We start from the raw sequence: 12,113 nt of genomic DNA, 5'->3' as shown, positions 1-12,113 counted from the left end.
TTTGGTATCTGCCTCTGTTTTCACTAGGGCACACAGCTCATTTTAGATTAGCTGCTGCTTAACTTTCTTAACCAGTTGTGTGCTGCTTTCCTTGTTCCTGGGCAAGTCAGCTCTGTGGCTGGTGTTTTTCCATGGTGTACCCCTTTAATGCCACTGAATATGGGAAGTGAAGAGATGGCTTCTCCATTCACTGCTTCTTTCTTTCTTTCTTTCTCCCCCCTCCCTTTAATTATTTCCCCTCCAAACTGGAGTTTGACGTATTCCTCCTAGATACTGAATGACCAATCAGATGGTTACTAAGGAGTGAATCTAGCCAATCGGTCATCGTTGCTACCTGTGGGTAATATTTTTAGCAGGGAAAAAAAAGAGGAGAAGGAGAAAAAGAAATACACAAGACAATTACATTCCAATCACCTGGTGTGTTCCTGGATCCTGGTTGTGGCTTCCGTCCCTTCCCCCCCAAAAAACTGGTTTTGAATGCTCTGCCCATCCCACTCTCCCTACACTTCTGGGGATGTAACTCTCTCCCTCCCTCTTCCCCCCCTCCCCCCAGCAGGGTGGTACCAGCTGCACTGAGCCTGGCCTAGTGTGGCTCATCTTCACTCCTATAGAAACAGGATCTCTGCTTGCTCTCCTCTTTCTTTTCTCATCCCCTTCCTCCCAGCCTCCTCTCTCTGAGTGACAGTGTTCCTCACCCAATGGCTTTTCAAGGATGGCCCTTCCCACCTTCTCTATCCGTCTTTCCCTTCCTCCCCTCCCTCCTTGTCTCCCCCTCTAACTCCTCCCTCTCTCCCTCCTGCCTCCCCTCTGACGCTCTTAGTCTCTAAGGTGCCGCAAGGACTCCTTGTTTTTGCTGATACAGACTAACACGGCTACCACTCGGAAACCTTCCTCCTTTCTGCTTTCCTCACCCTCCCTTTTCTTCTCTCCCTGCCCCAAGGTGACTCAGTGGCAGTACAGCCTCACCCTGGGTGGAGGAGGTGACACCAGTGGGTGGGGCTGGGCCTGGCCCTTGGTGACTGACACCTCTGGCAACCAGTGGCAGGAGACCAGGAGGTGTGGCTGCTCCCTGCGTCATCCCCCATGTCCCTTCCTGTGGAGCGGGGAGATAGGGGATGGAGGGGGCAGGCCCAGCTAGCCCCCTTGCCCTTGAGGTGGCCTTGAAGGGGAATAGGGTGACCTAGCAGGCAGCCTCCCCAGTAACACTTTTCGGTGGGGGGGTGACCAGATGTCCTGGTTTTATAGGGACAGTCCCGATATTTGGGGCTTTTTCTTATATAGGCTCCTATTACCCCCCACCCCCTGTCCCGATTTTTCACACTTGCTGTCTGGTCACCCTGGGGGGGGGGGGGGAGTTTTGGGCCACATTCACCTCACCAGCTCCCTCCCTCCCTCTCTAACCGATTCTCCCCTCCCGCTGCCTTCCAGGGCGCTTCCTTCCCAGGCACCCCGGAGATCATGGGAGATGTAGTTCCATGCAGGCTGCCCCCATTACTGAAGGGGTGGGAAGGGGTGAGGTAGGGTGTTGATGCAACCAGGTTCTGAGACTGGGCAGGGAGAAAGGTGGGGAGAGGGTGAATGAGTTGATGTAGCGGACACTCCTCCTTGGCCCCTGAGATGGGGGGATGGGACACAGAGGGAATAGGGGGAGGGTATATGGAATTGGGGGTGTGTGTGGAAGCACAGGGAGGAGTAGATATATAGCTTGATTAGATAGATTTAGGGGGAAGGAGAAAGCTGGGAGGGGATATATAGGGAGGTAGTAGAGAACGAGATGGGGATAGGAGAGAATGTATGGAGAAGGGGAAGGGATAAAGAGCTAGGAAGAGACATGGGGAGCATGGGATGCACAGCAGTAGGGATGGGGGAGAGGGGTATATAGGGAGGAATTAGGGGATAATCAAGGAAAAGCAGGAGCGGAAGGGAGGTTACAGGAGGAAGAGAGATGGAGGAGGTAGGGGAATGGCAGGTGAGGAAGGGCCAGGCAGGGCAGTGGAAGGGGGAATAGGGCAGGAGGAATCAATCAAGGTGTGGGAAGGAGCATGGGAGGGGTAAGGCAGAGGTAAGGGAGGGGGAGGGTGTTGGGAGGGACAGACAGGTATATGGGAGAGAGGGAGGGGATAGGCAGCATCAGTGGGGTTGGGAGAAGAAGGGGCCAGGCAGAGTGGTGGGAGGGGGATGGGAGAAGCAGGGGGCAGATGGGTTGGGAGGAGAAGGAGCCAGGCAGGGTGTGGGTGTGAGGAATGGGCAGGGGTATAGGCAGGTGTAGGGGATTGAGAGGGAGGGGCAGGCAGGGAGATGGGAGAAGGAGAGGGTAGATGGGTTGGGAGAGGAAGGGGCCAGGCAGGGTGGTGGGAGGGGGATGGGAGAAGCAGGGGGTAGATGGGTTGGAAGGAGAAGGGACCAGGCAGGGTGTGGGTGTGAGGAATGGGCAGAGGTGTAGGCAGGAGTAGGGGGTGAGAGGGAGGGGCAGGCAGGGAGATGGCAGAAGGAGGGGGTAGATGGGTTGGGAGGAGAAGGGGCCAGGCAAGGGGGGTGTGAAGCATGGGCAGGGGTGTAGGCAGGGGTAGGGGGTGAGAGGGAGGGGCAGGCAGGGGAGTGGCGGAGGGATGGTGGTAGGGGCAGGGGCGGCGAAGGCAGTGCGCTGGGGGCGGGGCGGTGGGAGGGGAAGGCAGGTCAGGGCTGTGGGCGGTGGGAGGGGCACGCAGGGCACGGCAGTGCGCTGGGGGCGGGGCCGGGCGGGAGGCGGTGCCCTGAGGGGCGGGGGAAGGGAGGGGATATATACGGGCGCGGTGGGAGCCCAGCGCAGGAGAAGGAGTGAAGCTGCTGTGGCGGAGCGCGCTCGTCCCGGGGTGTGAGCAGCGCAGCCCCCCCCTCCCCCTTCCCCGCAGCGAGCCGGTTCTCGGACATGGGGGTTCAGCACTGAGCCCCCCGCACTCTCACTGGGACTGTTTGCACTACCCCCTGCACCCACCCCGGGTGAGTACCGCTCGCCGGGCCGCTCTCCCGCAGCCGGGTCCGGGGCGAGTGCCGGCTGGGTGGGCTCGCTAGGGTCGGGAGGGGAGGAACAGACTCGGTGAGGTGGCTGTGAATGAGGTGCCGGCACACCCCCGGGGGGGAGGGCAGTGGAGCGGCTGAAGGGGGGTTGGCACACCCCCTGGGGGCGGGCAGTGGAGCGGCTGAGGGGGGGTTGGCACACCCCGGGGGGGGGGAGAGTGCAGTGGAGCGGCTGAGGGGGGGGTGGCACACCCCGGGGGGGGGGAGAGTGCAGTGGAGCGGCTGAGGGAGGGTTGGCACACCCCGGGGGGGGGAGAGTGCAGTGGAGCGGGGGTGGGGGGGTTGGCACCCCCCCGGGGGGGGGAGAGTGCAGTGGAGCGGCTGAGGGAGGGTTGGCACACCCCGGGGGGGGAGAGTGCAGTGGAGCGGCTGAGGGGGGGTTGGCACACCCCCCGGGGGGGAGAGTGCAGTGGAGCGGCTGAGGGGGGGTTGGCACACCCCCCGGGGGGGAGAGTGCAGTGAGGGGCTGAGGGGGGGTTGGCACACCCCCGGGGGGGGGAGAGTGCAGTGGAGCGGCTGAGGGGGGGTTGGCACACCCCCCGGGGGGGGAGAGTGCAGTGGAGCGGCTGAGGGGGGGTTGGCACACCCCCGGGGGGGGAGAGTGCAGTGAGGGGCTGAGGGGGGGTTGGCACACCCCCGGGGGGGGAAGAGTGCGGGGGAGGGGGGTTGGCACACCCGGGGGGGGAGAGTGCAGTGGAGCTGGGGAGGGGGGTTGGCACACCCCGGGGGGGAGAAGAGAGTGCAGTGGAGCGGGGGAGGGGGATTGGCACACCCCCGGGGGGGGAGAGTGCAGTGGAGCGGGGGAGGGGGGTTGGTACACCCCTGGATGGGAGGGCGGTGGTGGGGGCTGGGCAGGTTGGCACTGGGCAGGTTGGCACTACCCCCATTGGGGGGAAAGGCAACACAACCGGAGGGGGGGGTTGGCACTGCCCTGTGGGGGGAGGAGGGCTGTGGAACTGGAGCTGGGGTTGGCACAGACCCGGGGGAGGGGGAGAAGGTACAGGACCAGGGGCGTGGGATTGGAACAGCCCTATGGCGGTGTGGTGGGGGGATTGACCCAGCCCCGTGGGGTGGGGAGGGGATCAGGGAAAAGAGAACCTGGGTAGGGCCTGACACAACTGCATAGAGGAGAAATGGTCCTCTGGCTGGGAAGGAGGTGCTTCGGTCAGTGGCACAGTCATGGCATGGGGGGTTCATTGTACGCATCATGGCTCAGAGGAGTGAGTTTTGCATAAACTGACTAATATATATCGTTGTGCTTGGGCATTTTAACCAGCACTAACAGCCCTCTCCTCTAGGGCCCTGCCAAATAAGAGAAGGTTGAGGGGTGTCACTGGGAGTGGGGTGCACAGGAGAACTGGTTTTGGCCTTGCTGGTGCAGGAGAGAGTGCTTCCTCTCCAGTCATCCCTCTTCCCCTTCATTTTGTCTCTTGTGCACTCAGAAAATGCTCTTCCTCTGTCTCTTGCTGCTGGAGCTCCCAGTGCTGTGAGCAGAAATCTAATGAGACCGAACTGCCTGGTTATGTAACTCCCCACACACAGCTTAAGGCTCTTGTTTTTAACCCCCACCACCATTAGAATAATTAACATGCTTAGATACCTTAGAAATGTCATCCTCCTTTAAAAACAAAACAAAACAAAAAACCTGTTTGCAGTGTTCAAGCTGTTTGGTTTATTCAGTGGCTTGTACCAAGGCTCAATTTTGGGGCTTACAAGAATTTGTAGCTTCTGCTCAGTGTTTTTGAGGATCATTTTATCCTAAAGGACATCGGGAAGGGGAGATGAAACAGATGGATTAATAAATCATTTTTAGTGTCCCTTTTAACTACCCCAATCAACTTTTCCATACCGAATTAGTCCCCTTTTGTAAATATCTTCTGTTTGCCCTTGATCTTTCCTTATCCCCACCCAGTGCTGATCCAGCAAACGTTTAAAGGTCGCCTTATCATACAGCCTCTCAGGCTGTTCCCATATCATGTTTGAGGGGGAAGAGGGGGGAGATTAAAGGAGGCTTTAAAAATGGGGTTAAACTTTGCAAAACTACCCAATTGGGGCAGGAAATAAAAATAGGATTGCAGAATTTGGAAATTGGCTTTGACTTTTCCCGTTCCTTAATGACTGATTTACTAAATTTTGTAAATAATTGTTATGCTGGGCCAAACAAAAAAATTTAAGTAAAATACTGCTGTAGGTGTTAACTCAAAATTTATTGTTTTTTTCTGCTTAAGCTATGATTGAAACTCCATCTTTAAATCAGACTGTTATACTAAGGTATTGCAGGATTTTCAGTAGTGAGGCATGTTATTTTATATATTGCTTTTGTCCCTTGTTTTAATTGTATATTTATGTGAATTTCTGTTATACCCTTAATGAAGGAGTGACTTCCATGGCTCCATTTTATATATAGTATAAAATCTGAAGAGGGAGAGAGGAAAATGAGGATTGATCCTATTGGCTATAATAGCTTTATAAAATTCCCAAATATGTTGACATGTTTTAAAATGTGCATTTAGCTGATATTTAAGCAGTTTTATAGAAGATGAAAAATTTTGAACCAGTACATAGGAATGGATTCATTGACCATTAACTACCAGCCATAATTAAGACAGAAAATGTGTATTTGCTCTATTGTGTGTGCATAGTGTGTATTTAAAGTATTCTTATAATAGTTCTAGAGGGAGAGGGAAAGAATCCCTGTCCTTCATCAGTAGACAGTTTCTTCAGCTGTATTTTCCATCAAATGCACAGTTGGTGCAGGTGTTTGGCTTTGACTTAAAAAGATATATGTGGCATAATTAAATTATTCGAGTGCCAAAATGCATCTAAAACAACCAGTAGATTTTTTTTTTTTTAGTATATCTGTAACTTAAAGCCCAACTGATATGTTTGCAAACCTTAAAATGAGAAGTGGTTCTTTGACTGAGACCTTTTATGCTAAATTAATAGCTTGGTGCTAAATTTTGCAGCTGAGTTCTATAAATCACCCAGAATAGGGGGTTGGTAATTGAACCCCTGACAGGCCTGGCACAGTTAGCATTGCTATGACGTCCTAGACACACACTTGCTGCTTTGCAAATAACTTAAGGGCTGAACTGCAAGCTCAAATGATTTTTAAATGACTTATGCTGTACTCATTAAACACCTTCCTAATGCATCTTCCATAGTATTGTTTATAAATTCTGTGGAATGTATTTGAGGTCCTCTGTTTTAAGTCATGTTGAAAGGCAATATGTTACAAATGTCTTCTGATGAGAAATAACCTATTCTAGGTAGAGTATGAGGCCAGAATATTAGGCCTTGGAGCCTGATCTTATGCTTTCCTTATTTGGATATATTTGCTTTTTTTTTCTTAAAGGAACAAGAACACTCAAGGTGAAGGATAATAATCTACTAGAATCAGCACTTTGAATGAAATTTTGTTTCCCTGTGGCATCTTGAACACTTTTTTTTCTTCTTTGGGTTTTGAAACGGACGTTAAACTTTGGCATAGCAGCTATGCAGGTTGAAATCCAAGTAGCACTCAATTTTATTATTTCATATTTGTACAATAAGCTTCCCAGACGACGTGTCAACATATTTGGTGAAGAGCTTGAAAGACTTCTTAAAAAGAAGTATGAAGGGCACTGGTATCCGGAAAAGCCATACAAAGGATCAGGGTATAGATGTATACATGTAGGGGAGAAAGTGGACCCAGTCATAGAACAAGCATCCAAAGAGAGTGGTTTGGACATTGATGATGTTCGCGGCAACCTGCCTCAGGATCTTAGTGTTTGGATTGACCCATTTGAGGTTTCATATCAAATTGGTGAAAAGGGACCAGTGAAAGTGCTTTATGTGGATGATAATGAAAATGGATGTGAGTTGGATAAGGAAATCAAGAACAGCTTTAACCCAGAGGCCCAGGTGTTCATGCCAATTAGTGACCCAGCATCTTCAGTGTCTAGCTCTCCTTCTCCTCCCTTTGGTCACTCTGCTGCTGTGAGCCCAACTTTCATGCCCCGCTCCACTCAGCCTTTAACCTTCACCACTGCCACATTTGCTGCCACCAAGTTTGGCTCGACCAAAATGAAGAATAGCGGCCGTAGCAGCAAGGTCGCCCGCACTTCTCCCACCAACCTTGGCTTGAATGTCAATGACTTGTTGAAGCAGAAAGCCCTTTCCTCCTCCATGCATTCGCTCTATGGGCTTGGCCTAGGCAGTCAGCAGCAGCAACAGCAGAAGACTTCTGCCCTTTCTCCTAATGCAAAGGAGTTCATTTTCCCTAACATACAGGGTCAAGGTAGTACCAGTAGCATATTTCCTGGTGACAGCCCCCTTAACCTCAGTCCTCTCCAGTACAGTAATGCCTTTGATATGTTTGCAGCCTATGGAGGTCTAAATGAGAAGTCTTTTGTTGATGGCTTGAATTTTAGCTTAAACAACATGCAGTATTCTAACCAGCAATTCCAGCCTGTTATGGCTAACTAAAAATAAAACAAATGAAATACAAATAAATCCTATTGTACAAGTTCAAATGCACGTACCCAAGGGTGTATCTTTTTTCCACTTCTTGAGACTTTTTTAAAGCTTGTAGTATGAATACATTCAAGCTTGGTTAGATAAATACAACATGCATCTTTTTTCATTTGCCAGCCAAGCACAAAGTTATTTTATACTGACTGTACATTAAAAAATATACTCAAAATATGGCCTCTTACAGTATTTAAGATATAGCAAGGACATGGCTGATTTTTATATATATATAAAAAATTGGCACTAATAAGTGGGTTTATTGGTCTTTTTCTAATTGTATAATTTAATTTAGTACAAAGTTTGTAAAATATCAGAGTATATATATTGTTTCTACAACATGGTATTGCATTTATATCTTTTTACTACAGTGATCTGTGACAGCTGCAGCAGCTTCATGTTGTATTTTTTTTACTGAAATTGTAAAATATCCATCTTAGACATCAATTATTCTAAAAAAAAAAAAAAAAAAAAAAATTAAAGTGTACAGAATATTCCTTAGTGGTGGAATTAAAATGTACGAAATATTTGCTTTTTTCAAAAAGAAACACAAATTGTATTTTCTGTTAAAAGTTTAAAGATTTTTGCTATATATTATGGAAGAAAATGTAATCGTATATATTAATTTTGTACCTACATTGTGCAATACTTGAAAAAATGGTATAAAAGTATTTTGAGTCAGTGTCTTACATGTTAAGAGGGACTGAAATAGTTTATATTAAGTTTGTATTAAAATTCTTTAAAATTAAATGGCTGTTGTGGTCTTTGTTTCTCTATCGTGCCGAAGAGAAGAGCATTGCAGTTATTGTGTTGTAAATGCTAATGATGCAGAAAGGTCTGACTCAGTGTATCACAAAGGAATGATGGAAAGTGATTGCTGTACTTGACACACAGCAATAATGGGTTGCTTTACCTAAAATAGTTCTGGCAAAGCATACAGCTTAAGTACTTGGCTAGCATTATTTGACCAAACATTCACAAACAAGTTTTCTATATATGCAGTCCTTTACACCTGGATCAGGTGGTGGTTTTTAGTTTACCCTTGAGAATTAAGATTACAAGTTTTTTTAATGTTGAGTTACTGTGTGATATGACATATCTAGAAAGGACTCAGGTGATGCAGTGAAATTCACTTCCCATGTAATCTGAGTGGATTTGAACTATTATCTCTAGAGGTCATAGACCAATGCATCAGCATTACATTTCTGTATTAAGAAGTAATAGCTCAGATAGTAGAGTGAATAAAATTTTTGATTTACAGTCAAGTAAACTGATCCTAAACTTTCATTTTATAATCTATTAAAAATTAATATAACTACAGTATTTGACAATGAATAAGTTATATTCCAGAAATAGATGGAACTGCTGTTCTAATTTACTGGGCTTCCAAAGCATGAACATTTTACTTTAGTTGTCCGTATGAGTGGCCGGAAGAAAATTCAGAGGCTGTTTGACTAGCCTGCTGCCTTGAGCTGACAAAACAGGTGGGCTGACAGAATATTTTGGAGGTATTTTCCCCCATTCTTGCATGTTCTTTTGAGCACTGATGTTCATTGATTTTCTTGAGGGGTAATGGAACTCTTACATTATTTTTAATCCTTAAAGCAGCTAACAGAATCAACAGTTTGTTCAAACTGCCCACTGTAATTCCAGTTTTACAGTGGGCGCAAGTTAATAGAAGTATAATTGACAGTATAGTGCTTCATATTAAAAATGCATTTTAAGCTAAAACTCGATAGTTAAATTTGTCTGAACCTTGATTTTTCTAAACCGGCCTTTGTGAATGAGGCTTGGCCCTAGCCCACTTGAGTTTAAAAGACCTAGGCACAAAATCACCACATGGTTTGGTTTGAGTAGAAGAGTCTAGCTTTTTCTGGGAGTAGCCAAGTACTGGAAGTAAAAATAAGGATGTCTGTCAACACCATGGAGAGGCGTTTGTCCTGCAGTGGAGAGAATGGGGCTATGAAGAAGTATTGAACTAGCAAAGGGATTTATTAGGATAGTATTGTCAGTCCTGCATCTCTAAGTCCCATGATGACTAAAGTTCAAACGCAGTAATAGTGTGTGTGGTTTTTTTAGGCATTTATTCCTCCCTATGTTTAACTAGCTTGTTTGTATTGAGTTCACCATCTGGCTTACCTTGACACTAATCAAGCAACAATGAACAAGTATAAATGAAATTCTACCGCTTAGTATCCAATTTTAAATGGAAGGTGCTTATTTTTAAAAGGAAATAAGTACCTCTGAAAGGTGTTCAAATTCAAATCTGGAAAATGTCAAGTAAATAATACCCTGAAAAATGCACTCTTTAACCTAATAATGCTGTTATGTATTATTAGTGTTCATGTGTCTAGACTTAAGGTGTTTGGATAATTGTTAAAAAAGACATTCAGCCTGGATGATAATTATCTGAGCTCCCTAGGAATAAGGTGGGAAGACGTGCAGCTGGTTTAGGAGGCTTGGATAACTGGGAGCATAATATATAGTCCAGAGGGGTTGTTTTTTTATTCCCCATGTTTTAAATAGCCTGTAATAGGAAAGATCACCTATTGGGTTTCTTCTATCCTCTGCCCATTCCAAGTCATTCACTTTCATAGTATCCATCTCTGGTGTTTTATAGATGGAGGCTACCACCAGGTGAGGAATAATCTGCAGGAAGGAGAAACCTTTTTTATAAAAATCCGATATGCGGCCTATTTTATCCGCTTAGTTGATCATGCACTGAAGTCTTGGAGTTCAATGTTACATCAAACATTTACATTGCAACCTTCTGTCCTAAATGAGTGCCAAGTAAATCTTCTCTTGTTCAGTTTACACATACCCAGTATTCTCCCATCACAGAAATACTTCCTTGTGAATACAGTGAGAAAAATGGCCAAAAGGGGATGGGGGGGGAGGAAGAATTTGCTCATGTGAGCAAGTTCTTCATATTTTCTCTTCTGAATGTGCAATTTATTCCTTTAAAATTGCCAGCTTTTAACTTCCAAAGATGGCTTTGATGCTAAAGAAAGGGCCAAAAGCGTAAGTCTGCTTCTTTCCTCTGTGCATGAGTAATTCCTGCTCTTCCTTTGAGATACCACCCAACACAAGTTGGGGGGGGGGGGGGGAAATCCCATGTCCTACCCTTAAAATATTAAACCAATCCAAGGTAATAGAATCCTTAGATATAACTAAGTTTTATAAATTGTGCAGGCTTGCAACTGTCTTGATTTTTGTATTTAATATGCACTAATTAATGGTTATATAATCACCATTTGTGACATTTAAGTGCAATTTATTTTAATAGTCCTTTATAAAATACTGTCAGGCTATACATATTTTTCCATGTTCACACAGGCACAAAGTATGTGGAGATCCTAAGCACCTCCCCATGCAGGAAATAATGCAGGGGCATTGCACATGTGATACTTTATAACAAAAGATGCTATTCTTGCTGAACAAGGATATAAACAACAGATTGTAGGACTTCATCATAAGATCAAGCAATGAACATGAATCTGATTTGTGGAGATAAAAATAGAACACCCATCCTCACATATTAGTAGGAAATCTCAATTACTCTAAATAATCACCTATTTTGCCACCCCTGTCCTTCAGGTTGAGCACCTGGTCTCTTTATTTAGATCAATATTGTGCTTGTTTTGTACAACTGGGACCAGAGTCTGATTACCATTATGTAATCAGATGGTTACCCTGGTGTAAACCTGTAGTGTATCAAAGTAAGTGAAATAACTCCAGATGTACTGGTGTTATCTCCTTTGAAGTTACAGGAGCTGCTGTGGTGTAAATGAGATCACCTACTGCTAGAGTATCGTGCTGCAAAGTGCTCACAAAGGGCGCACTGCATTACCGCAGTTGGAGCTATGGCATTTTGTTCACTCAGCTCCTTGGGGCTGCTTTAGAACTGATTTTTGTTTTACTGGCACCCTTTTCTCAATCTTTCTTTTTTTTTAATGACTCAAATTCATTTCAAATATCTAGCATTTTACTTTCCATTATTTAACATAATGTTAACTCTCAGACTAAATTTGTAATTTAAATAGAACCTAGACTTCAGAGTGACAAAAAGTTGAAGTAAGATTATTGCAGACCACACAGGAGTTAGGAGGAAATCCTGTCCTAGCCTTCAGGCTCTCAAAGGCTCCCTTTGCTACACAAGGTGGGGAATGATTTGAGGGGTGGGGGTGCACACCCCTTTATGCAGTGTGAAGCAAAGTTCTAAGATCCTACTGTGTGGCAAAGGTGTGCAGGCCCAGTATGAGATGGATACAGACTCTACAGATCTTCCATGGTGGGTGGGTTGGTTTTGGGGATGGATTGTGGGGGCTGCTGCAGGAGGATTTCCTTCTGCCCCCAAATACCTGCTTGGCTCAATTACTTGGACTGAGCATAGTATTTTTCCCTTATAACGTGAATCTATTCCTGTTAAAATCAATTGCAAAACCCCAGTGGAAATAGGTTCAGGACTGTAGCAAGTATCTTTCCAGCGTGATGACCCTTAATTTTCTTTAACTTTAAGACAAGCCTACATAATATTTTAGTCTTTT

At 46.2% G+C, this 12,113-nt stretch overlaps 1 protein-coding gene across 1 annotated transcript; it reads left to right on the top strand.

Moving 5' to 3' along the window:
• Nucleotides 1-2,810: 2,810 nt before the first annotated feature.
• On the top strand, nucleotides 2,811-8,301 carry TOB1 (transducer of ERBB2, 1). The gene is made up of 2 exons (XM_065415121.1): nucleotides 2,811-2,979; nucleotides 6,413-8,301. Exon 2 carries the CDS (start codon nucleotides 6,553-6,555, stop codon nucleotides 7,522-7,524), a length of 972 nt encoding a protein of 323 aa, XP_065271193.1. The 5' UTR covers nucleotides 2,811-2,979; nucleotides 6,413-6,552; the 3' UTR covers nucleotides 7,525-8,301.
• Nucleotides 8,302-12,113: the final 3,812 nt, after the last annotated feature.

Source organism: Emys orbicularis, chromosome 13 (genome assembly GCF_028017835.1).
Source record: "Emys orbicularis isolate rEmyOrb1 chromosome 13, rEmyOrb1.hap1, whole genome shotgun sequence".
Lineage (NCBI taxonomy): Eukaryota > Metazoa > Chordata > Testudines > Emydidae > Emys > Emys orbicularis.
Note: the sequence above shows the minus strand (reverse complement) of the source record. Positions and strands in the feature narration are given on the sequence as shown.

What these genes read in the sequence shown, in the direction of transcription:
- TOB1 (XM_065415121.1), top strand. Translation starts at nt 6,553, where the DNA reads ATGCAGGTTGAAATCCAAGTAGCACTCAATTTTATTATTTCATATTTG.